Source organism: Fusarium phalaenopsidis (assembly GCF_050370095.1).
Source record: "Fusarium phalaenopsidis strain FUZ10S chromosome Unknown contig_32316, whole genome shotgun sequence".
NCBI classification, from domain to species: Eukaryota; Fungi; Ascomycota; class Sordariomycetes; order Hypocreales; family Nectriaceae; genus Fusarium; species Fusarium phalaenopsidis.
In genome coordinates, this window is record NW_028145399.1 from 2,370,325 (window position 1) to 2,395,658 (window position 25,334).

Sequence of the window (25,334 nt, forward strand, 5' to 3'; positions counted from 1 at the left end):
CTGTGAACGCTAAGCACAGTCTATCACTGGCTCTCGCTCTTTGCTGGCCACTTCACTCTCCTCTCAGCCCGAACATACAAGTTGTTTGGCCGAATAAGCTGAAACATGGGGTCATATTCGACAGGACCATCCTGAGCCAGACTAAAATTGTATCGATACACAAGCTTTGGCAGAAACACCTTGACTTCTTGCAGAGCAAAGTTGAAACCGACACACATGCGTGGACCAGTGGCGAAAGGGATGTATGAAGCGTTTGGTCGGTTCTTGACGCGTTCCGTATCCCAGCGATCAGGGTCGAAAAGTGCAGGGTTGTCCCAGACCTTGGTGTTGTTGTGGATGTGGTGGAGGGCGGGTATAACGATGGCGTCTTTGGGGATTTTGTAGCCGCCAGGTAGGATCAAGTCGACTGCTGCCGTGCGTGCCGGCTGATAAGATGGGTTGTGTCGTCTTTGCGTCTCCTTGATGTACTTGTCAAGGAAGCTGAGTTTGTTGGTTACATCAGCAGTGATTTGTGTATCTTCATCAAACCCATTGTCGACCAGCTCTTGCAGGAGACGTTCTTGCATGCCGGGATACACGACAAGACCGTAGATGAGCCAAGACAAAAGGGAGCTTGTTGTGGTGAAGCCAGCACCTGTAGCAACGACAAGAGGTTCCATGATGCGATTCCGTGGTAGCTTGTTGCCCTTGCTGTCGCTTGCACGGAGAACATAATCGACCATGTTCTCTGCTTGAAGAGCAGCGTCTTGCAAGTCCAAGTCTCCAACACCCTTTGAGGCATTCGCGACAGATTCTTCCATCATTGTCTCCATGCGTGCTCGTGCTTCGCGAAGACGTTGGGGATCGCCGAACGGCATGTTTCGATACCAACTTCCCATGGAGGTGATCTTTTTGTTCAACTCGAGAGATTGAGCGATTCTCAAAACCATCTCATGCGGACGCGCATCAACAGCGGTAAAGTGCTTAAAATCCATACCAAGCACAAGCTTTCCGACTGCTTGAGACCCAAGCTTGAGCATATACGGATACACGTTCCAAGCCTCGTCGCGCTCGTCGAGTTCATCAAACACCTTGAACGCATCCTCGACAGTCTTTTGCATGGTAGGCGCGTAATGTCTCACAGCCTTGGGACCCAAAGCCGGGGGCAAAAACTTGTGCACCTCTTTCCACTCTGGCGTGTCCGTGTCTCCAAGGAATACTCCGGCTTCAGTATTCTTAATGGGAAAAAGAGGATGACCTTCAATGATTCTCTTGGAGAAAAAGTCGGTCTCCCCAAAGACAATGTTGGCCAGGGCAGGGTCATTTGTATGGTAAATGGTGCTGCCCATGTTGGTGGTCTTGAACAGGGGGCCATACTTTTCGAACAATCGCTGATGATTGCCGAGATGGTCTGGATACACCTCAAAGTAATTCCCAACGAAGGGAAGTCCTTTTGGGCCAGGGACCTCGCGAACAGCCTTGCCATCGATGGTGATGGCTACATCCTCAGCTGCGAGAACATCCGCGACTGTTGTCAAGGCTTCGGACTGGTTGACGAATCCAATGCCTGGGATTGTTAGATGATTCATACAGCAGGCAGCTCACTCACCATTTGGATCAACAATAGCAAAATGAGAAGCCACAAGATGCTGAAGAGACTGCTCATCTGATGATGAAGTCAGCTCAATATCTTGGGCCGTAGAGGAGTCTCCGCACAAGTAAAATCGTTTGATAGCCATTGTGAGTCTGATGAGAATTGCACTACGTAAGACCAGCAGACCCCTTTACTTATCATATAAGTCACACCGTCACCGACAAGTGGATTAGCATGAACCGAGGCTCGTAACATCGCTCCAACCGCTTGAAAATTTGAAGCCAGCAATGGCGGTGGAACCTTGCTAAGATGATGGCTCATGCTCATTCCAAGGTCCAGGATTGGACGTTGAGCGATTGGAAATAGGGGATAATTTGCGGGTCATGAGGATCTCCGGGACGGCGTCCAGCTAGTCAGGATGCGAAACGCGTCTTCTCGCATGGTGTTATCTCTGCCGACCATGCAGAGTCTCGGCATTCATGTCTTTATGAGGTAAAAAATGGATATATGATGAAACCGGCAGCGAAAATTCGTTGTTCGGAGACCCGCACGGAAGCTCCGGGACCCACTCCGGCGGGATCGGCCGAGAAGACCCGAGCCGCGGCATTACCAGAATGGGCAAGTTTGGATTGGTCGCTGCGACAAGGTCGCATCGCAATTTCAGGTTTTATAACGGCCTTTATCTTGACCAGCTGCAGTGCCGTCTACCTGGTTAACCCTACATTACTCACAATTATGGCTTCAGGATTGGAATTTACTGCCAAGGAGGTGGCAGCTCACAATACCTCTGATGACTGCTGGATGACAATCCAAGGGCAAGGTGAGTCGGCTTGGATATTCAAACAACGAAGCTAATATTTCAGTCTACGATGTCACCAAGTACATTCACGATCATCCTGGCGGTGCAGACATTCTCATTGAGGCTGCTGGCAAAGATGCTACGGTAGACTTTGACAATGCCGGCCATTCTGAGGATGCATTTGAGATTATGGCAGAGTATCGCGTTGGAAAGTACAAGGGAGCCCCGAGAAAAGATGCTCCCAAACGTGTTACTCTTCAGCCCAAAGCAGCTCCCAAGGTCAAGTCAGGAGGTCGAACTTCTGCAGTCGTGGCCACAGCCGCCGTCTCAAGCGCCCTTGCTCTGCACCAGGCTTATCAGTTCAATCCTAGGTTCTTGGATGTGCTTCCTACCTTCAAGCTTTCGTCAAAACCAAACCGAGGCTTGGGCTTCTTTGAAGGGTTTATCCTGGCGTCTGCTCTGTTCACCGTTGCTGGCACTTATGCGGTGAAAAGACTTTCCAAGTTCCTCCATTTCGAAGAGGGTGGTTTCATGAGTTATCCCCCTCACAAGAAGATGCCCAAAGTCTCCAGGCCTAATCCTCTCATCCAACGGGGATGGCTTGATCCTTCGACATACCATGCTCTTCCGCTCACCGAGAAGGAGCTCATTGCCCCCAACGTCTACCGATTGGTTTTTGCCTTGCCTACGCCCACAACGGTGCTTGGCCTCCCGATCGGCCAGCATCTTTCAATCAAGGCAGATGTTGGAGGCAAATCGGTCAACCGGTCATACACACCCATCTCCAACAACTCGGATCTTGGTACTTTGGAGTTGGTCATCAAGTGCTATCCTGATGGACAACTAACAGGGGGTTACTTGGCTAACGTTGAAATTGGAGAGGAAATGCTCTTCCGAGGACCTAAGGGCGCTATGCGTTATCAGCATGGTCTCTGCAAAAAGCTTGGCATGTTGGCTGGTGGGACTGGCATTACTCCCATGTTCCAGATCATCCGTGCCATCTGCGAACATGACCGAGATCTTACGGAAGTCAGTTTGATATACGCCAACAGATCAGAGGAGGATATTCTTCTCCGGAAAGAGCTTGAGTCATTCGCTCGTCGATATCCCCAGAACTTTAAACTCTACTACCTCCTCGACAACGCCCCAGCTGATTGGAAGTATGGTACCGGTTACGTAACGCAGGAACTCATGCGTGAAAAGTTGCCTGCACCAGGACTAGACTCCAAGGTCATGTTGTGTGGTCCTCCAGGGATGGTCAGCGCAGCCAAGAAGTCGCTGGTCAACATGGGCTTTGAGAAGCCCGGAGCTTCGGCCAAGATGACGGATCAGGTTTTTTGCTTCTGAGATGTGTCTTGAGACTTTGTATCATAGTCGCACAGAAAATGGGTTGATAGACTGGGACGGTGTCGGACGGTGGGCGGGTAGAATGGTATGGGCTGAAAGGATACGAAAACACTCTTGCTACAATTTTTATATGTGATAAGTTACTCTACAATACCTCAGCACTTTGTTCCACCTTGAGGCCTCATTTTTGAAAGCGAACTGATCGCGAAGCGTGCCCATGGCTTTCTAATTTGATTATTTCCATTGAAAAGGAAGCCAGTCGCCTTCAATGAGGCTTGGACAGAGCCCAGCATGTCTGTTTCCAAGGCAGAATCACAGCCTCAATCCCGGCGAGGCGCAATGGTGATAACGCCTGCCAAGACGGTGCTCAGCCACCTCACCAATGAGGGGAGGTCTCAGCTATGCCCCTCAGCTGAGCTGAACATCGAAAGCCACAGCCTGATTTCTTCCGCGTCAAACAATTTTCCCTCATCAATCACGACAGATGGATCCTCTATCTATCGCTGCTGGTTGCGCCGGCCTGATATCGACGATTGGCACACTTTCGCTGTCGATCCATGGATTCGTCCGAACATGCCGAGAGGCTCGCAAAGACCTAGACAAGGTATCGCGTGAGCTGCAGTCTCTTCAGTCAGTTCTCAGGCTCATTGAAGATGATGCCACCAATGAGGAAAAGCCCTTTCCGCCGGTAATAGGGCAACACGTTTTGAGTATCGTCTCAAATTGCAACTCAGTCATTCTCGAAATTGAGACCTGTATTGCTTAGTACGGACAGAAGCGGTTGAAAGCCCAGGTGACGTGGGCCATAGGCGGGCAAGGCGATGTTGAAAAGTTGAGAACAAATCTGGAGGCTCACAAGTCTTCCTTGGAGCTGGCACTGGACATGCATAGCTTGTAGGTCACCCAGGATCTAACTGGGCTAGGCTAACAGTCCAGGACAATAACAAAGGACATCAAAGCTGATACTACCGAGATTCGCAACGACACTACTACCATCAGGGAAAATACAGAACAAATCTTGAAAGAGATTGTTCGGCTCCAGGCTCACCTACCCAAAGATGTCACTACGCCAAACGAATATGTTCTCCAGCGATTCTTGGAGGAGATGACGACATATACAGAGATGGCCCTGGATACGTCGATCGTCGGTAGTGATGACGACAGCGTTGGAGCATTTTACGACATTGAAGAAGTCTCTGAAGCCTCGGTGGAGCGGAAGAGATCTGATGGCAGCTTGGCTACCTCAAACAAGGCACAGCTCCTCGACACTTCTGAAGCTGAAGAGGCTTCTGGGGCCCTGGCTAAGACGAGCCCTGGCGGTAATTCGACGACCTGGCCAAAGCGCCCGGTGCAACACCTGCGTATAACCACAGAATCTATGCGGGAAACGCTTCGCCGCATCAATCAAGAGTATAACCTACAGCCCAATCGTACTGAATCTCCCGCAAGAATTCCATCGAAAGATGAAGCCACGGCACAACAGCGGGTTCCATCTGTGAAGGAGGAGGCCTCAACGGGCGAGCACTCAGACACAAGAACTAGAGAAGGCAACGCCCGGAGAGGTGGGATTGATGAGCCCATGGAAGCACCGGTACCCCAAAGTCCTGATGGTGACCAGGGGACCTCAAATGAGCCACAGCTTCCAAGCTTAGGCGCCCTTGATGGAGTCCTTCCTCAAGCACCAGTTGCGCGAATGAGCTCTGGTGGCGGCCTGGTCGCCTCAGAGGAGCCACGACCGCAAAGGTATCCCGAAACCGGTGTCAAAAGGAAAGGTTTGGCACGTGGCTTTTATAGAAGGCCTCATCCACAAGACAATCGTGCCGAATCTTCAAGCCCGGCGCCATCCAAGGATAAGGCCCCAGCACCACATTCACGTCCAAATACCAAGGAGGTCTCGGCCAGCCAGAGCTCAGATGCAGACGCTATAGAGGGGAAAGAACCCGAAAAACGCCCGTCTGTCCTCAACGAGCCCACGATTGACTCATCGGGCAATGCCCACGTTAAACTCTTGAACGGCAACCTAGTTGTCGACTACCGCTACCTCCACCCGTTGGCCAACCAGGATTGGATGGTCTCGACTATGACAAAGTCAAGGGAAAATGAATGGGGCACCTGGCGGTTCACAGCAGTTACGTGTCCGCCCAGACAGTTTATGGCTGAAAACTATCGCCTTCGACCTTTGCTGTCTTCACAACCGAAGCCTATTAGCACGATATTGTCCTTTGAACTGAGATCTAGCGAGTCAGCGGCCAAATTTGCAAAACGCTGGAGCATCATACGCATGGGAATAAAATTCCATGTCCTTGGAAGGGATAGTGTGATCATTCATGTCCACGGCCCAAGAGCTTGGAGGTGGCTTGATGATAGGGTCTCTACAGCTCTTCAGGAGATGTCTATTAACCGAGCTCCAGAGCCACCGATAGCATCGGTTGATGGAGTTAATCTCTTTCATTGCTACGATGTGCGAGATATAAGTGTCCGGGGGAAGATGGTTCATTGTGTAATGCGCGAGGCAAGTTGATTTACCCACTGAATGATACCAACTAACCATTAACAATGGGCTTATACAAACATTTACCCTCAGAAGACGTCGCTTTGGTCAAGAAAACTGCAACTCAAGGCAGGAACTGAGGCTGTCCGAATCGTCTCAACGGCCCCAATGATGATCGGCGAAAGCTATCGAGATTGGGCGACCGCGATAGGCCAGCAGCTTCAGTCAAAGCTCGTCATCAACATGACTGAAATCTCAGAAGACTATCGTAGCTTTAGCAATTATCTTCAATGGGTGCAAGAATTAGACAAGGCTTTGCCACATGTAGAAGACGCTTGGGGGATCGGGTTGAAGTTTGTTCGCTTTGATGACTTGATTGTTTATTTGCGCGAGAAAGGATATGGGGAGAAGAAGTAGCATGAGGTGTATATGGCCGTATATAATCTTGTGCTTGAGGCTGGAGTGCGAAAGCAAGAATAGAGACAATTGACCTTGACGAGCGCTACAACTCTCCCCATCTGTCATCAGAACCGGTTAGAATAAGCTTGCACCCCCACGTAAGCTCACATGTCTCGCAAAGCGCGATTCACTTGCCTATGGGACCATACGCCCTGGCACGGTCAAGCCAGGCTCCGATCTGTCAAAATTAGCATAAAAGCCTATGAGCTTATTTTGTGGCCTGGCAGATCGCGGCCTGACCACTCGTGAAGCCACCAATGTCAGCCCTGGGTTTTGGACCTTCCCCTTGGGGTAGTCATCGGGGTGTGATCTTCGGCGTCTTGGCGATGCCGTGAGGCAGGGGTGCGATGTCGACATTGCCGTTGGTCGTATACATGGATCAAATCGAGAATGTAAATAGGAAGGACGTAAGGATCGGGAGGACTTTTGATCGACTAGTAGACGTTACATCAACGGTTGGATGCCTGCTCGTGTAACCACCTACCAAGATGAGAATGTTAGTGGCTTGTCGTCTCACGTTCACGTCAATAGGATATGTAATGGCGTAGCTATTGCAGCTATTAAATGCGATCGCTGCCTGCAGCAGCATGAGTTTCTATCATCAGCTCAACCATCATGGCCGACCACAACAAAGAGGCTCAGGCCTACAATGGCATCAAAGGGGGGAGTGAGGAGGAACGAAACACCGACAATGAGAGCACCATTGACGCCCAGAACTTTTCCTACTCTGAGGATCGCAAGATTGGCATCACAGGTGCCGTCTTTTTGATCTTGAACAAGATGATTGGAACAGGAAGTGAGTAATCTTTCAATGTCAAGACGCGACTAACAAGATAGTTTTTTCCACGCCTTCAAGCATTTTTGCGGCAACTGGCTCGGTCGGGATTTGCCTCATGCTATGGGTGATCGGCGGATTCCTCACCTTTTGCGGTCTCAGCGTGTTCCTTGAATTTGGCCTCGCAATCCCTCGATCGGGCGGTGAGAAGAATTACCTCGAGCGAGTCTACCGCCGACCTCGATACCTGGCAACCTGCGTCTTGGCCTCACAGATGATTCTTCTTGGCTTCTCATCTGGTAACGCCCTGGCTTTCGGTCGATACATCCTTTTTGCTTCTGGCAGGGAGACTCCTGATGGCTGGGAGGCTCGTGGCATTGCTGTTGCATGCATCACCTTTGCTGTCGTCCTTCACAGCACCCTGCCGAAGTGGGGAATTCGACTCTTCAACGTTTTGGGCGTGTTCAAGGTTGTCATCCTGCTGTTTATCGTCTTTTCTGGATTCGCAGCTCTTGCTGGTCATCGCCGTGTGCCAAACCCTCACAACTTTGACCACGCCTTTAGAATTGAAGAGGGAGACGGTTATGGCGGTGGAGGAGCATACGCTTACTCGAACGCCCTGTTGAACATCATTTACAGCTACAAGGGCTGGGAGAACGCCAACTATGTCGTCAGCGAGCTGAAGCATCCCCGAAAGACGCTCTCCATCGCCGCTCCCATTGCCATCGGCGGTGTCACGATTCTTTACGTCTTGGCCAACGTCGCATACTTTGCAGCCATTCCCAAGTCTGACCTTGCCAAGTCGGAAGTTATCGTGGCTGGTCTCTTCTTCCGCAATATCTTTGGACAGAGCGCTGCTGCGAGAAGCTTGCCTGCTTTCGTCGCCCTGAGCAACTTGGGTAACGTCTTGGCTGTGTCTTTTGCGCATGCTCGAGTCAACCAGGAACTGGCTAAGGAAGGCATGTTGCCGTTCAGTCGTTTCTGGGCGTCGAATAGGCCATTCACTGCCCCGGCCGCATCTGTAAGGTTTTTCTCTCCCTCATGAACATCCGCTAACGTTGCAGCTCTTCCTTCACTGGATCGTCACGGTCATTGTCCTCCTCGCGCCTCCAGCGGGCCCTGCCTACAACTTTATCGTCAATCTGTACGTCTATCAGCCCCTCTTTAGATCATTTCTAACATCTCAGGTACACGTATCCCGGCGCATGGATCAACGGCTTCGTCACCGCTGGTCTCATCTACCTCCATTACAACAAGTCGGAGAACTGGTCGTCCCCTTGGCACACCTACCTCCCCATCTCGGTCATCTACATTCTCGCCAACATCTTCCTGGCCCTTGTTCCCTTCATTCCACCTGATGGAGATATCAACGCGGATGGATACCCGTACTACGTCTTCCCTGTTGTTGGTGTCGGTGTTTTGATCCTGGGAGGTGTTTACTGGAGTCTCTGGACAAAGGTTCTTCCTCGTATTGGAGGCTACAAGGTTGTTGCTGATCGCAGCTTTGATGAGAATGGTGCGGAGGTTGTCAGATACCGCAAGGTTGCTGTCAAGAAGGACTAGACGGGGGGGATATAGCTTGTTATAGCGCATATTTCTTCCTGAAGCTGTTATGAAGGACAGTATCAGGCTGATTCTACCAACATATTCAAAGTGCCTTGGTTGTGTCTTACTCGTGTAGGTTTAGCTATCATTTCGTTCCAAGGACACCACAAAGAGTGGCACTCTGTGTGGGGGCTTGACCATCAAATGGTGAACTGATAGAGCTTCACTCCATTGACTGGGATCGAGGAAACTGGAAGGAGTTTATATTACCTCAAGAGATTTAATAATGACGTACTTCGCCAATGTTCACTCCCATGCCACATCCCAGCAGCATGGTTCATGGACACTCACGGCAGTACCAGCACTGGATATATTGGTGAGGAGAAATTGCCGTGACGACTAGAGCGATTCTTTATGATTCATGAGGCGCGACGCTTTTCACCAAGCCTACGCTCTTCAGACAAGAGTGAAGAAACAGGCTCTCAATGCCCAAGGCTGCGAGGACCTCTGACTCAAGAAACAAGCGGTAAGGCATCTCAATGGTAACCCGACAACACCCTTGACTAATGACTTCAATGGCTGTGCCACCTGGACCCATCACATCTCGCCCTTGTCAGCTTCTGGCCTTCCACAGTGACCTGAGGGATCAACAAGGCGGGGCAACAACCGAAGTTGGGAAAATCGAGATGGAAATGTGTTGTTGAATGCCACGCCGGAGTTCCCAGCAACCTGGGACCAAGGGAGACCAGGCACAGAGGCTGAGCTTGTCTCTTACTGTGCACTATCTTCCGTCATCTCTTTGATCATGGCTTGGATTTTGGCCTCTTTCACGCCGAAAGCAGAAAAGAGCATGGTATCTGAGTCGTAGGTAAAATCTTCAAAGAGCACACCCAATTTCAAGAGCACCTTGATTCGCTTCACGTTTTATTTTCCCTTCTCAGTTAATCGCGGCTCGATCATATGGGCTCAGGCTGTCGATCATGTCTCGGTGCATCATGTTGAACCACAACCGTCGACGGGCATGTTCAGAGCGCTGTCGATCTTGATTCACGCTAATGACCTGGCTCTCTGTGCCCGGGGGGTTGTTGGCGTTGACATGAACTGGTGCTGGCTGACTGTCGGTCTGGGCAGCATCGGTGGTTGGGAGTGGACGGGAACGCGTAGCCTCATGGGCAGCGCCGTCGGCTACCGCCTCAGGTGTGGTGTCAAGCATGCTGGGCTGGTTGATCTGGTCCAAGGCGGTGCTGGACTCGTCGTGTGTAGAAGAGGAGACAACAGGGACCGGAGCCCAGGAATCTTGCGAGACAGGGTCGGCAGGCATCTTGGCCAGGTTAGATCCTGTGAGATTAGATCGATTAGCCCACTTCGGCGCGCACTGAAGGGCTGTATACCTTAGAGAGCTGGTATCGGGTTCAAGGTCGTGATGTGATGGGACCTTCGAGGCTTTGGCCCGATATGTGGGATTCAGGCAAATGTGAGGAGTAGGTTTCGAGTAGCGTTCGGGCTTGGAAGCAGAGAGATGAGTGCCTCAAGCCCTTGCGAGATTGTCGAGTCGGGGCAGAGAGGGTAGGGAGTGGGAAGAGCAGGCGAGAAGGGAGTGCAGAGGGAAGAGGGCGCGAGAAGCAGCAGGTGTTGCCGAAGAGAATGATCGGCAGCAGAAGAGCCAAATCATCTGCGAGAAGAGAGAACGGAAGAAGAGTGACTGAACACAAACAATCGAGGTGCGGCTGTGAGTCAAGCGGCGGCACTGCCAACCAGTGTTCGCCAAAACAAACTCGCGCGCTAGCCCCAGTGGCGGCCAAGTAAATGCTATGCACGAATGCGATTTTTGGGATTGTTTAAGATGTTTATTCAGAAACAGAGCGTGCCTTCAGGAGAATGGCCTCCGCCAGCGAGTAAGTGGACAAAGCATGGAAAACGGCAGCAAGATAGAACTATGGCGGTTGAAAAGAGAGTAATTGACCAGCGGGATTACGAATTACTTGAAACACAGCAGCTAAAGATTAAATAGCATCTCTGATGATGCAAATCAGACATGGTAAGAAGCTATGAATCTCCTTCAAGGTTTATTTCATTCTTCGTTACCAAAACCTCCTTGTCTTTGACGTCAGACCTTTCCCATATCCCTCAAACCAACTTTGCAAATCATGCCCTTCTGCTTCACTAGCCAGTAGTTCTCCATATGAACATTACAGGAAGCCGCTTCTGAAAAGTCAAACCTCTTCACTAGAGTGGGAACAAGCTTGTTCATTTCAAGAAGGCTGATATTCTTTCCGATGCATGTTCGAGATCCGGCTCCGAACTAAGACAGGTCAGGGGCTGCTTGTGCAACGCGGATCAAGCCATGTACTTACCGGCATCCAAGAAGCGTCCATCATCTTGAGCTTTTCTTTGTCTGTTGTGAGCCATCTCTCAGGCCTGAACTCGTCTGTGTCCGGCCCAAAGACATCGGGGTTGCGGTGAGCAACCCACGAATTGACGCCCACGACCACCTGGTTAAAGTCGGTAAGAAACCAAACACCAGATTTGTACTAGTTTCCACTTACACCTGATGGGAAGAAGGTTCCGGTTATGGTCGCGCCGCCCTCAGGCACAACCCGTGCCAGAGGAAGGCCTGTGGCTGGATGTAGCCTCAGGCTCTCCTTTATGCAGGCTTGCAGATAGGGCATCGACTGTGTGTCCTTGAAAGGAATCTTGTCCACATCTCCTAGATGAGCCAGCTTTTCATCAATCTCGTTTCTCAACTACCATAGCAAGCATTAGCAGATGTACACCAACGTAGCCAGCTTGTTCTTTGAAACTAACCTTGGAGAGGCATTCGGGATGCTTGATGAGAGAGAAAATAGTGGCACAGAGAGAGATAGATGTCGTGTCTGATCCAGCACCGAAGTTGGTTAGACACAGCGTCTGGATTGCGGCGTCGGGAAACTTGTCGGGGTTCGCTTGATGGAGGCTCAAAGCTTTGGACAAAAAGTCCTGTGCCTTGTCGAAGCTCCTATCCATTGAGCGTATCTTCCGGCCTTGTTGAATACTGGCCTGAGTAAAATTGGCCACGTACGCAATACCGTTGGCTGGTAGGAAGCTCATAAGCCAAGAAAGGACACCATGAAGTTCATTGACCACACCAATGACGGCACAATACTTAAGGTAATCATGTAGACTCGAAAAGATGTTCCTTTCGTCAGTTCCCTTTTCCAGAAAGCCTACTTTCTGGCCAACCTAACGGTGACTGTTAGAGCCATAAATTGAGCTAGAGAACCGAGAGTACTTGCAGTGATTTGCCCGATGACATCAAAGGCGTAACATTGCATCCAGAATTGTAGATCAAAGGACTTGCCACTCCGGGACAGCTCTGACATTCGGTCGACGAGGAGGTCAACACATTCATCGACGGCGCTCTCCATCGTCCGGAGAGAGGTTACCGAGTATAGGTTGGCCACCAGCCTTCTGTTGGCCGAGTGTCTGGCGGCATTTTGATCGGTAAAGAGATCCTTGAACTGGGCATTGGGGTCGCTAGAAGCTTTGTACCATGATGACTTGGGGCAAGGGTTAGTTGGACTCCTTGTAGCGCCACCAAAGAACAACTCGAAGCCCGCACCTTTATGAAGGGCTTGCCAATCCCATATATTGTCTTGATAGCATCGGGGTCGTTGAAGCTAAACTGGTTCGGGGCGATTCGGACAACTGGGCCTGTGGTTCTCATATTAGCTACCTAACTCGGAGAAATCAGAAAGCCAATGTCTTGCCGTGTTTCTTGTGCAACTGAATGTTGGTCTCGTGGAACGTTCCCTTGCTCACGTTTCTGAGGTACCAAAAGCGGGAGAAACGAGCTGAGATAGGCCCAGGCACCTGTCTCAAGCTGGAGAATAGACCTTGGCCTACAGTCCGAGCTATGGCCAGCAACAGCAACCCCACCCCCAAGAGGCTGATGTTCCGCGCTGTCAACAATAGAGCACTCATGATTTGGAATGGTTGACGGTAGAAATGCCGCTTGAGTCTGCGTTGGATGTAGATTCAAGGCAAGCGGGCTGTGAAATGTGGTATGGCTCAATTAATGACGACTGGTCTACTTCACATATAGAGCTTCTCCCCTTGGGGTGGCATGGCTTCACTGACAGTCAGGTGCGCTATCCTAACCCCCGAAAACCTGGGGAATCCGGGGAACCCGCATCTTGGTATATGGGGCACCCGATGACTTACCATCCCGAAGTATGTGGGGTGACCATAATGTGGGGTAGAAAAGTCTTTCGGCTCCGAGCGGGGACATAACTTCCCTACCTATGCAATAAAGCAGCTCGTGAACCGTCGCCGTAGGACTTGGCGTACATTCGTTGTCCTCAGAAGATCCCAGACTAACAGCGAGCATGGCCAGGGAACTTCCAGGTGCTAGCGGAGAGGTGCAAGTTGTCCTTCTTGATGGAGGAGGCTTCACGACGACAGACGACACCAAGATTCATGCTGATGGGCACAGCCGTCCTTATTACCTCTACGACTGGTGCTTCTACTTGTATCACAAACCCACAGGGTCGAGGGTTCTCTGGGACTTGGGCATTAGCAATGTCAGTCGATCCGTTCCAACCCAGAACTCAGTTTGACTGTGACTAGGATCGTGAACTGTATACGCCATTCGTGCTCAATTTCCATTGGCCTAGCTGCAATCCAGTTGGGCCGCGGCGCAGTCTCGTCCATCAGCTTGCCGACTTGGGTGTGGCGAGTGAGCAGATAGACACTGTCATCTTCAGGTGCGTAGATTGTCCCTGAAGCCACCAAGTGCTGATCAAGACATGACACAGTCATGCTCACTGGGATCATTGCCGGCCCATAAAGAGCGAATTTCCTAATGCCAAGGTGATATTTGGCCCAGGGACAGGCTCCCACTGTTCCCCTGGACACATCCGCGACGGCAAGATCCAGCCCATGGTACAGTGGGACTCTCGCTTCTTTGGAACTTCAGATGTTCGCACAGATCCTTACGACGAGTTGAAAGGACCCTGGGAGCCGTGGGGTCCATTTGAACAAGCCCTGGATTACTTTGGTGATGGCAGCTTCTGGATTCTGCAGGCACCTGGCCACATGAAAGGAAACCTGGCGGCATGTGCAAGACTGAAGTCAGGAGAGTGGATATTGATGGCAAGCGATTGCTGCCACTCCAAGTAAGTTGACGGATATATGCTGGCTTGGAAATCTGAACGGTGTGACCAAGAGACTGGCTGACATTATGCACTGGGTAGGGAAATCTTTGACGGTGTCAAGCAAATAGCCAACGTTTCCATGCCCGATGGTTCCACGTTTTGCTTGCACGAGAGTCTAGGCGCGGCTCTTGATACCATTGGGAAGCTGAGGATGGCAGTTCGCGACAATGGGATGCATATTGCAATGGCTCACGACGCCGAGTTTATTAAAGAGGGCAAAGACTCTACTCTGATGTCTCTTCTGCATCCGCTGTTTGATGAGGAGTGTTTGGCGAGAATCCGGGCTCATCAGCAGCCTTGAACTCGGTCTAGTTAGTGTTATTTATCTCAACCGTTTACCTACTGTGAATGAAACTCCGTACTATATATTGCATAACCCCCCGTGGCCTCTACATGTACAGGATTGTAACCACTTCTCCACGAATCACTGTCTTCCAATATGCTTCTTCCGCCAACGCGGAAATGAGTGAAAAATGGTTGGCCCGGTGACTTGCCCCATGTATGGCCCCTGGTATACAGGATGGGGTACCGAATGCCCTTGGGGCACTTAAGGAGGGGGGTGGGGGCTTCTAGAACGTGGGGTTCGTTCATCAACTGTTCATGGAGATGGCCTATCGACCAGAGTCAACTTGAAAAGGACTTGACTACCGCTTAAATCCTTGCCCTCCTTATCGCACATTCTTTTCTTTCTGCCATTCAACCCCTCTGCAATCCTCCCCTCGACATCATCATGGCTGTCCTTGGCTACGCTGGGCTCCTGGTCCTTCTTGTGGCATGTATATACCTACGAGGCCGCGGCCGAGGCAAGCTCCCGCCAGGGCCCAAAGGCATCCCCCTTCTTGGGAACGCTCACCAACTTGGCTCCAAACCGCATCGGCAACTACAACTCTGGGCCTCGCAGTTCGGCAGTTTCTTCACAGTCCGGCTGGGTTGGGAAAACTGGGTCTTCATCAATGACCCTGCCAGCGTCCGCGAAATCTTTGACAAGCAGTCGGCCGTCACTTCTGGGAGGATGCCACAGCCTGTGCTCTCGGGCATCCTCTCGGGCGAGAATCGCCTCCTCTTGCTCACATATGGAGAGAAGTGGCGCAAGCTCCGAGCCATTGTGCACAAGTCACTCACACCCAAGGGTTCCAGCACATACAAGCCCGGTCAGGAGTTTGAGGCCAAGCAGCTCATTTACGACATTGCAACCGACAACGCGACACAAGTGGACTTTTATATGCATGTACGCCGCTACACGACTTCGGTGGTTCTTCTAAGCACGTACGGACTTCGCGTGCCTTCATGGGTGAGTGGACTGATGACTTGATTAGAGCTCTGTTCTGATGGCCATGGCCTGGACAGGACTGTGACGATATCCGCGCCATTTACGGCCTTCTTCACGACTTTTCCCAAGCTGCTCAGCCTGGAGCCTATCTCGCTGATTTGATCCCACCTCTGGGAAATCTGCCATGGTTCCTGCAGTGGTGGCGACCAAGCGCGATCCGGGCGTACAAGAAGCAAAGGGACACATGGATGGGATACTGGAAGAGGCTTCAAATTGCTCTCCAAGAGAATAGGGCTCCGGAATGTCTAGTGCGACAGCTGGTCGAGTCTGACCTCAAGAAGCAAGGCATCTCCGAGGTCGAGGCCGGCTTTGCTGCTGGTTGTAAGAATATCCCCAGATCCTGTTTCCAAAGCATCGCCGACTGACAACGAGGGGTTCAGCAATGATTGAGGCAGGCTCCGAGACGACATCATCCGCTCTCAACAGCGCCATCCTATATCTATCAGCGCACCCAGAGGTACAGGCTATAGCAGACGAGGAGCTATCACGAGTAGTCGGCGACGAGCGATCACCTACCTTCGACGACGAGGCCGACCTCGCATACATCCGCGCCATTGGCAAGGAGATCCTACGTATCCGACCGGTAACGACGATCGGAACGCCACACTATACTACTGCAGATATCGAGCATAAGGGCTATGTTATCCCCAAGAACACGGTGGTTTGCATAAGCCAGTACGTGCTGCACTTTGATCAAGGTCGCTGGGAGAAGGACGGTGGCCGCTCGTTTGATCCATCACGGTACTTGGCGTATCCCGAAAAGGCCGGCGTGTACGCGGCATCGCGGGACGCCAACAGCCGAGATCACTTTGACTTTGGTGCCGGGCGACGGATCTGCCCCGGGATGCATCTCGCCGAGAACAGCCTCTTCATCACTCTGGCCAAGCTGCTGTGGGCGTTCCGCATCGAACCCGGCCAAGGGCCCGATGGCGAGCCCCTCCCCGTGGATCTTTCGGATGATGCGTATGAGCCTGGCGTCAACACGCTGCCCAAGCCCTTCAAGGCCCGGTTCATTGCCCGGAATGAGACGAGGGCCCGGGTGCTTCGCGAAGAGTGGGCGGTGGCGCAGGAGCAGGGGTTCTGGCTGGGCGATGTCAAGGTTGACACCAAGGGAGTAGTTGTACAGGAGGGGATGTAAGTAGATTAGATGATTTAATGCCGTAGAGCGAATCACGGGGGTGACATATGACCACCCTCGTTCTCCACCGCGAATAGATCCCGGGGTTTGGTTCCCCATCTTCTCCTCCCCGCAATCTAGCCTCTCCGGTCATGGTTTCTGGGGCAGATCCGGGGGAGACACAAGCCTGATTGGCCGAGTGATGCCCCGGTAATCGCTGAGTCAAGAGCCCAGGCCGACGGTTCAGCTCTGCCATGTCGTCCACTAAATCTGGGAGCCCGAGAGAATTCATCTTGCCTCATCATTCACTTTGCTCTACCCTACCCTGCCCTGCCTCACTCCTGCAGACTCGCACGCTTAGAAACCGAATCATCATTCTGGCTTGCATGTCTTCAGCCATTGAGACCAGCGTCGCAGCCACACCTAGAGTCGTTTCACGGAGGGGCCGGCCGCGCCGACAATACAAGTGTCGCCATTGCGCAAAAGCCTTCAAGCGCAGCGAGCATTGCGTTCGCCATGAGCGTACGCACACACACGAGAAGCCCTTCGCGTGTCGATACTGCTTAAAGTCCTACTCTAGGAAGTATGTGCTGCCACCCGCTGATCGCTCGTCGCTGACCTGACTCCCCACACAGAGACTTGGTCACCAGGCACGAGCGCACTTTGCATGCTCACGATCAGGAGGCACAGCAGTACAAACACAATGACGCAGAGGGCGAGTACGTGGCCGATCAAGTAAATGTCGCCTGGGCACCCCCTGCGCGGTCGGCAGCCCCGGACACTCCTCCGCAAGATCCCCAAGCGCTCGATACCTGTCACCATCTCGATCTCGTGCCTAGGGCTGCGTCGCCCGGGCATGGGAACGGAGGAGCCCTCTCGCCGTCTTCTTCATCCACGACGCCATCCAGCACTTCCCAAAGCGTCGCCAGTCGCCTCGCTTCTCTCGACGAGGCAGATTCCGCCGTTGCCATGATTGCCGAGACTGTGAGCATAGGCACCGCTCACCATGGCCCAAGAGACACATCCGTGGCTGCTGAGAGTGTTGTGATCAGCCACCCGAGGCCAGATTCTAGCCACAGCTCCCAGAATCCGCCTTTCGACCCCTTGCGCCATTCAAGCGACCAACACAACAGAAATGGCGCAATTGATGCAGATATCGCTATAGACATGGACATTGACCATCTGATCCCATATACGCAACCACCAGCGAACAAGGGCGTCTCTCCGCATCAGCATCGGCAGAGCCAGAGCCAGTCTTTGCCTTCCAATCCCATTGTTCAAGACCCCATGCCCTTCACCTTCTCACCGATGCCCGATGTCGACTTGGATCTCTCTGGATTTACATTCACCCCTCTAGCCGCTGATGTATTTGACCTTCCACAAAATCAGCAGAATATTCAGCCCCCATACCATTTCAGCTTGGCCGAACTAGACGCCCTATCTCACTTGGGCCAATCGAACGCCCAGATTCCCTTACAGGACGGCTCTCTGAGGAGTGGAAATGCTCTCCCAGATACGACTGGAAAAGAAGCCAATCAAAATGACCTTCCTGTATTGCTATCAGGCGAGCGTGTAGCTTATCCCTCTTTGACTCTAGATAATAGTACCTACCTCTCCATACAAGCTGATCTCATGGAGCGCCTAGGAGCCAGTCATGCCAAAGCAGAACTCCCTCCAGTCAAACTGTTACAGGGGTTCTTATCAGGCTACATCTCGAGCTTCCACACACATCTACGCATCATTCACCTCCAGACATTTGACCCAAGGACGACGCCGAGCCCTCTAGTGCTTGCCATGTGCAGCATCGGAGCTCTATATCGCCTAGATCGCCGCCGTGCGCGGCATCTTTACGACATTGCAGTCCGTTCTGTCGAGACGGTATGTTTTCCACATGACATAGCCCAGGCTTGGATTCTCCCTCGCAACCTTCGGCCGGCAAGATGACTGACTGTTTTAGGTTGCACGCCCATTGCAGCACGACAAGACTCTTGTCAAGGACTACTGTCTTTGGTATGTTCAAGCAAGGGTTCTTCTCAGCTTCTACGCCATCATGAGCGGCGACAAAAATCTGGTCTCTAGCACCATGGATAGCAATGGGTTTTATACAGTGGTGAGTATAACCTGTTGCCTGCTGAGGTTTCTCGCAGGCCGCCTAGCTGACTGGTGACCAGGTTTTCAACCACGTCAGAGTTTCACTAGGGGGAGACAAGCCCAGCGTGGCTCGGATGACCTGGCACGAATGGATAGAGTACGAGTCCTGGAAACGGCTGCTGGGGGCCCTCTTTATAACAAGCACCCTCACAATGGTCTTGTTCGATGTCAACCCGGGGTTCAACGCCACACAAGACCTCGACTTTGAAACCTTTGAGGACGAAGATTCATGGAACGCCGAGTCGTCAAATAAATGGCGTGAACTATGGGCAAACCGTCTGAAGCAGCAGCAGTCACGTCCTACGAGTCGACGTACGATGCGGCAAGTCCTGACGAACCTCATGTGCCCCAGCAAATCCCCGTCTGGCATAGAGCCGCCTCGAATCTCGACCTTTTCGGCCCTTGTTCTGATGCACGCTGTTGTGCTGCACATGTGGCAGAGATCCCAAGCCTTTCAGGCCCTTGCAGACTCGTCTATCGGCCAGGACCATCTTCGCTTGTCCCTCCTAGAGAGCACACTCAAGTCCCTCTCTCGATGCGAGTCCTTCTTGCGGAGCGGTGAAAAAGATTCGTGTCATCCAGATGACAATGGCGACACGGAGACGTCGCTGGTTTTCAATAGCCATGCTGTGCTGAGAATTGCCTACATCAGGCTCTTCAAGCCATCATGTCAAATCAACCTGACATGCCAAGACCCCGTTGATATGGAGGCATCAATCACTTCTTTTGTGACGACAAAGATAGAACGGAGCCCGCAGCTCCTCGAGGCCTGCGTAAAGACGCTAGAGGGGCTAATCATTCCTGTCAGACTGGGCCACATGTTGGTGCGAAAGACGGCGGCGTTTCGATGGGGCGTTGAGCATGCCATCGCTGGATGGGAAAGCGGTATGTGCAGCATCTTTACCCCTTGGTCCCCTTCAGTTGCTTTACTATTCCTTGTAGATATTCTGACAGCATTTACAGCACTTCTAGTGACCAAGTGGGTGCACTCGGTCGAAATTGACTCGCTGTGTGGCCTACAACCAACCCCAGAGGAGGAAAAGCTGTTTGCAATCATCCGAGAGGTGCTTGAGGAGGCAGAGTATGACGGCAGTGAAAGCACATCACTAGCCGCTGGAGTAGCCCGGACTTGGGGCTGGTTCTTGCAAGATGTAAGCCAAGTAATGTAACTGAAGCTTGCCTGTGCCCTGCTAACCGCGAATCTATTCAGGTATGGATTTGGGCCATCACCCCTCGGATGGGAGCAGCCCTTGGTCTCTTGGCCGACGCCTATGAAAGAATCACGAGATCAAATCGTCGTCATTCACTTGGTAGTGGTCCGTAGACATGAATGGGCCATACTTGCAGGCGAGGGAGGCTAGGTGTGTAATCATGAAATGAGTGTATTTAGGCCCTGGGTCAATAATTGACGGGCCATGTATGATATGGTCTGGTCCTTGTATATTTACTGCCTGGATTACGTCTAGTGTTATTATCCAGACCCCATTGCTGGCTCATCTTTCGACTTGAACTTGCTGTACGCGCACTGACAGCCGGGTGAATGCGACGGGGTACTGGTGGATGTGGGGTAATATTTTCTTTCATTCTTCTTTTACTTGTCTCGCCCAAGTGTGTACACAGATCACGCCAGGTTCAGTTCCGTCTTCTAACTCAGTCATCCCATCAAAATGACCGAAGCTGCCAGCGTGAAAACTGCCTTGTCGGCCCTTGAAGACAAAGCCTTCGGTGTCGCTAAGCTTTCGGCTTTGCGAGGTGGCACCTTTACGCTTCCCAAAAAGACGTTTGTGTCTGGAGAGTCGGACAACGAACGATGTCAGGTCCCTTCTCTGTCTTTTCTTATCGTTCATCAACCATCTGCCGTCGGCCCTAGGCGTATTCTTTTTGACCTGGGGCTGAGAAGAAATACGAAAGAGTATAGCTTGCCAATTCAGAACCACCTCCGGAACCGCCTACCGCTACAGCCTTTGCCAGATGTTCGACAGGGCTTGCTCGACGCCGGCCTTTCCTGCCAAGACATTGACGAGGTCATCCTTAGCCATGTTCACTGGGATCACATCGGCACACCCTCCGACTTCCCCCAGGCACAGTTCTTGGTCGGAGCGGGATCCCTTGATGTGCTCAGGAATGGCCTAAATGGGCACATGTCCCATTCTCAATTTCAAGCCAACCTATTTGACAATCTCAGCGTGCGTGAGTTTCCCCCTCCAACCCGATATTCAGACGGTTGGCAGGAAGCCGGCGGAATACACATTTGTAGCCTGACCGACGACGGTTCGATTTATATCGTCGACTGTCCAGGCCATCTCACTGGACACATTGGCTTGCTGGTACGAAAAGGAATTCGAAAATGGGTGTTATTAATCGGAGACGCCTGCCACGATGAAAGGTTGCTTCGCGGAGACATGTCCATCGCGGAATGGACCGACGCCGATGGCAGGATTTGCTGTATACACATGGACAAGAAGCTAGCAACTGAGACTCTGGCAAAGTTCTCGCTCTGGAAGCAGATGTCAGAGCAGTGTGGCTTTGACTTGCAGATCATTTTTGCCCACGATGCTACCTGGGCACAAAATAACCCGGGCGCATTTTACCCTGGAACTCTGTAGTTGCCATAATTATTCCAACTAGCAATTTCTGCCGTTTGTTGCCATAGATGGCCATCTCGATGAAAAATGTCCCCTGTCTTCTAATCCGTGACTGGAAACCATGCATTGAGACCCCATTAATTTGGCCATGGGGGTAAATTACCCCACAACCTCCCTCCACGCTCCAGAGACGCTGAGTATCAAGTCCCCCACAAAACTCCAGCTCCTATCCTATCTTGAGCACATGCTTCGAAAAATCTCCTCTTGATCCATCATACGACTTCAAACACGGTCCTGCTGGCACACACAACGACCCAAAGATGACAGAGTCACTCAAGCTCGGTTTCGTAGGCCTTGGGGCCATGGGCCTTCCAATGGCCTCAAATCTCATCTCCAAGGCTCCTGGACACTCGACTCTTTTTGTCTACGACATTCTTGAGGCTTCCATGAACAAATTGGCTCGAAAGCACCCCGAATCGGTTGTACTTTGCCGCTCTCCGAGAGAGGTGGCTCAAAAAGCTGTAAGTCGCCCCGTCACATTCGCCTCAGATCCTGGGCAGACCAGTCAGGCCGTCATTCTCTTCAGTGGTCTAAGACTCACGAAAATATTGATAGGAAATCGTCTTTACCATGCTTCCAGAAGGATCTCATGTTCGTGCTGTATACCTGGACCCCACGACTGGCATCTTGCACCCTGACCTGTCTGCCCGCCTGCTTGTCGACTGCTCCACCATCGACACCAAAACTTCACTGGATGTGGCCAATGAGGTTGAACGCCAAAGGTCCAAGCCGGTCTTTTACGATGCTCCCGTATCAGGAGGAACTTTAGGTGCGGAAGCTGCCTCGCTGACCATCATGGTCGGGTGTGCCGACGATGGCTCGGATGAACAGTTTCCCCTACTTAATGGGTTGCTGAGTCTGATGGGCAAGACAGTCATCGCTTGTGGTGGACTAGGAATGGGCCTTACAGCGAAGCTTTGCAATAACTACTGTTCTGGTTTAATATCTCTGGCTACTGCCGAGGCCTTTAATATTGGCATGCGGTCAGGCATGGATCCGCGGGTGCTGGCACGTATCTTTGCCACCAGCACGGCGCAGAGCACCATTTGCGATAAATGGAACCCGGTGCCCAACATTTGCCCCGATGCTCCTTCGAGTAAGGGGTACGCTGGGGGTTTCAAGGTCCAGTTGATGGCCAAAGACTTTGGTCTGGCTGTTGCAGCCGCCAACGGGGTCGGCGCAAAGATGCTACTCGGCAACGCGGGGCTGGAGGCGTACAGGGGAGCCAGCCAGGACGAAAGCTGCAAGGATTTGGACTCGCGGGTCTTGTTTAGATACATTGGGGGCCGTGAGGACTGGAATGAGAAATCGTTGTCGTGAAACGAATAGAGAACGAGGCTCAATAGGCTACACCCAAAATCGAAACATCTGATTCTTTGTTCTGTGGTGTCCGCCATGTTTAACCAAGCTAAAGTCTCAAATGATGATCACCTGGGCTTAAATACGAATGATGAGCTATCTAGAAGAGACAGGAGGTGTGAGAGTGTCAACAGAGATCCTTGCAGTCACGGGTGATTTAGGCTCATGTTTGCTTAGCCTCGCATCATCAGATACCATATTTGCGATTGGAAAATCAAGACGCTTGCAACCGTCTTCAACAAGTGCTACCAAGGATGCTCTGTTATCAATAGGATGGATTTTTAGCTACAGTAATGAAAACCCCAGGGGACTTGGGCATCACTCCATCATTATGCCGGTCCCTAATTGCCCATGGGCCTTGGATGCCTCCAACCTCATCGCGTGTAGTGTTGAGTAAAGTCGTAGTTGAGTTGATGGGCGCTCTTTTATCAAGTTAGCGTTGCGGTGCTTGAGGTTTCAAGTTCTACTCACCTGAAGCATTTCTGAAGCGAGTTTGGGGTCGGTCGCAGCTTTCTTGCACATTTGAAGAAACTCGTCCGTCTCTAAAACCTTGTCCGGGTGCACGCTGAACATGCGTCTGAGGTTGGAGCTGGAGATGGGGTCTACAATCTCTTGGTACTTCTTGCGGCGGATGTCGCTATAGATGTCCAGAATGGATGGATCCGCTCGGTTAGCATAAATTCCTACCAGACACTCGTACACTCCGGCCACATCCACGATGCCACCAGTTAACCCCAAACCGCCGCTGATGTGACATTAGTAGATGAGGTTATTCCCAGAAATGGAGCCAAACTCACAAAGGGTTGCACAGGTGGGCTGCATCGGCAGCGAGGATGAATCGGCCGACCCGGAGCTTCTCTGCTAGCCGCTGGTGCACTTTGTAAGGGCTGATGTTGACCAACTTGTACTGGCTCAGATCCGGATGACCTGGAAGCATAGTTCGAAACTTTTCAGCTTGTCTCTCCTTCAGCACGTCATGGCTTAGACCGGGTGTCTCTCCATATGTCACGCGCCACATGCCATCCTTGGTAATCTTGGCGGCCATATACCAGTGTTCCGGGTCGATGATGAAGTTGGAATCACAAAAGCCAAACTTTTCAAAGTCGTAATACACCTGGAATGGGACGTGAGTTAATGGCTTTAGCCCACCTTGACACTAGACTCAGACTCACGTTGGTAGCGACGATTTGCTCATCCCATGTTCTACCTGGAAACTTCCAGTCTCCAAACAGCGAGCGCCGTACAATGCTGTTGGCGCCGTCACAACCGATGATGTAGTCAGCATGGAGTCGAGACTTCTCATCTTTGGTTTGGTTGACCGTGTCGACCCAGGCCTTTGACTCGTCCTGGCCAATGTCCACCACCTGGCGATTGAATAGATACTGGAGCTTAGGCAGAGCCTTGGCATGGTCGTACAAGACCTCGGCGAGTTGGCTCAGTGGAAGGGCGACCATTCGGTCAGCACTATCCTTCTGAGTCTCATGGCCGATGCCAGCGATGTAGGACCCATCCAGGCGCCGCCACGCCACTGTGTCGACGATGAAGCCCTTCGAGCGAACCTCGTCGCCAATACCAGCAGAGTTCAAGATTTTCATGGCTGGAGGGCCGTAATGGGTAGCTCGAGGCCTGTCGTCAAGCTTCTCGGCTTGCTCAACAATTGTGACAGAGATGTCCTGCTTGGCTAGCATCAGACCGAGAAGCTGGCTGGCCGGACCAGCGCCGACAATCAAGACTTGGGTCTTTTCGCCAGGGTCAGCCTACGTTGGGAGTCAAGGGGAGTGGGAGCTTACCTTGTCTGAGGTAACCGCCATCTTCTCTACCCCAAAGCTCAGATAATAGTGGATGAGTGAAGATGTGAATACTGAGTATGAGTGCAACTGGGTGGGCTTGGTGCTGGGAGCATTTCTGGTTAGTTGACATGTTTTATATCAACCACGGCACGACACGGCCTAATATTGACCTTGTACTCCTCAAATGCCCCGCAAGAGGCTTCCTGGTGACATTTGACTCCGCTATCTCAAAAATGCTGGGCAAGTCTAGTAGCTGGAGTAAAGGCCCCGCACGTAAACAGAGAGTAGGCAAAACAGGCCAAGCATTGCCAGACAGCTCTTTGGCAGGCTATCCATTAGATCAGTGTTTATATGAACGACTGGGATTTAACTGTAACAAAGAATATGATGCTATTATATTTAAGATTAAGTTTCCCGAGACAGCTCTGATTAAATTTATAGTGGTGATTAGGCCAGGTCTCGAGGCAATGCCATTATTCTGCTAGGTTCTCCTAGTGAAACATCTTGACGTTTTACTGTCCCATTATATCTGACTGTAAAGATCAGTTCTTTGTTGCTAGTCGTGAAGGTCTCGATGCTGTATCGGTAGCTTGAAGTTGATGTCGCAGCGCAGTCGCCGTTGGCACAGTTGTATTACGAGCCAAGACCCATGTCCAATTGTACCCCCACATTGATAAGCCGTCCGTCCAGAGCCGCCGGTTACCCCATTTTCTCGGCCATGTTGAATGTTGCTCTCTAGCGGGGATGCATATTGTGGAGGA

General features: G+C 51.7%; 9 protein-coding genes across 9 annotated transcripts; 5 read left to right on the forward strand and 4 right to left on the reverse strand.

Moving 5' to 3' along the window:
- Window positions 1-23: 23 nt before the first annotated feature.
- LRP88_12329 (cytochrome P450) lies at window positions 24-1,718 on the reverse strand (the record flags this gene model as incomplete). The annotated part of the gene is made up of 2 exons (XM_083248723.1): window positions 24-1,489; window positions 1,589-1,718. 2 exons carry the CDS (start codon window positions 1,716-1,718, stop codon window positions 24-26), a joined length of 1,596 nt encoding a protein of 531 aa, XP_083096153.1.
- Window positions 1,719-2,187: 469 nt separating this feature from the next.
- Window positions 2,188-3,719, forward strand: LRP88_12330 (uncharacterized protein; the record flags this gene model as incomplete). The annotated part of the gene is made up of 2 exons (XM_083248724.1): window positions 2,188-2,275; window positions 2,437-3,719. 2 exons carry the CDS (start codon window positions 2,188-2,190, stop codon window positions 3,717-3,719), a joined length of 1,371 nt encoding a protein of 456 aa, XP_083096154.1.
- A 3,565-nt stretch (window positions 3,720-7,284) lies between these two features.
- LRP88_12331 (amino acid/polyamine transporter I) lies at window positions 7,285-9,007 on the forward strand (the record flags this gene model as incomplete). The annotated part of the gene is made up of 3 exons (XM_083248725.1): window positions 7,285-7,423; window positions 7,507-8,470; window positions 8,632-9,007. The coding sequence occupies 3 exons, from the start codon at window positions 7,285-7,287 to the stop codon at window positions 9,005-9,007; spliced, it is 1,479 nt and encodes a 492-aa protein (XP_083096155.1).
- A 919-nt stretch (window positions 9,008-9,926) lies between these two features.
- Window positions 9,927-10,310, reverse strand: LRP88_12332 (uncharacterized protein; the record flags this gene model as incomplete). Its single annotated transcript, XM_083248726.1, has 1 exon — window positions 9,927-10,310. The coding sequence occupies one exon, from the start codon at window positions 10,308-10,310 to the stop codon at window positions 9,927-9,929; it is 384 nt and encodes a 127-aa protein (XP_083096156.1).
- Window positions 10,311-11,096: 786 nt separating this feature from the next.
- Window positions 11,097-12,692, reverse strand: LRP88_12333 (cytochrome P450; the record flags this gene model as incomplete). Its single annotated transcript, XM_083248727.1, has 6 exons — window positions 11,097-11,291; window positions 11,344-11,481; window positions 11,536-11,733; window positions 11,795-12,195; window positions 12,249-12,525; window positions 12,588-12,692. 6 exons carry the CDS (start codon window positions 12,690-12,692, stop codon window positions 11,097-11,099), a joined length of 1,314 nt encoding a protein of 437 aa, XP_083096157.1.
- A 2,219-nt stretch (window positions 12,693-14,911) lies between these two features.
- Window positions 14,912-16,649, forward strand: LRP88_12334 (cytochrome P450; the record flags this gene model as incomplete). The annotated part of the gene is made up of 3 exons (XM_083248728.1): window positions 14,912-15,472; window positions 15,529-15,832; window positions 15,892-16,649. 3 exons carry the CDS (start codon window positions 14,912-14,914, stop codon window positions 16,647-16,649), a joined length of 1,623 nt encoding a protein of 540 aa, XP_083096158.1.
- Window positions 16,650-17,144: 495 nt separating this feature from the next.
- Window positions 17,145-20,103, forward strand: LRP88_12335 (uncharacterized protein; the record flags this gene model as incomplete). Its single annotated transcript, XM_083248729.1, has 7 exons — window positions 17,145-17,150; window positions 17,198-17,211; window positions 17,264-18,506; window positions 18,586-18,738; window positions 18,800-19,664; window positions 19,743-19,930; window positions 19,990-20,103. The coding sequence occupies 7 exons, from the start codon at window positions 17,145-17,147 to the stop codon at window positions 20,101-20,103; spliced, it is 2,583 nt and encodes an 860-aa protein (XP_083096159.1).
- A 1,581-nt stretch (window positions 20,104-21,684) lies between these two features.
- On the forward strand, window positions 21,685-22,744 carry LRP88_12336 (uncharacterized protein; the record flags this gene model as incomplete). The annotated part of the gene is made up of 2 exons (XM_083248730.1): window positions 21,685-21,885; window positions 21,980-22,744. The coding sequence occupies 2 exons, from the start codon at window positions 21,685-21,687 to the stop codon at window positions 22,742-22,744; spliced, it is 966 nt and encodes a 321-aa protein (XP_083096160.1).
- A 413-nt stretch (window positions 22,745-23,157) lies between these two features.
- LRP88_12337 (FAD-dependent oxidoreductase) lies at window positions 23,158-24,594 on the reverse strand (the record flags this gene model as incomplete). Its single annotated transcript, XM_083248731.1, has 5 exons — window positions 23,158-23,205; window positions 23,255-23,528; window positions 23,581-23,897; window positions 23,956-24,522; window positions 24,574-24,594. The coding sequence occupies 5 exons, from the start codon at window positions 24,592-24,594 to the stop codon at window positions 23,158-23,160; spliced, it is 1,227 nt and encodes a 408-aa protein (XP_083096161.1).
- Between the last annotated feature and the right edge of the window lie 740 nt (window positions 24,595-25,334).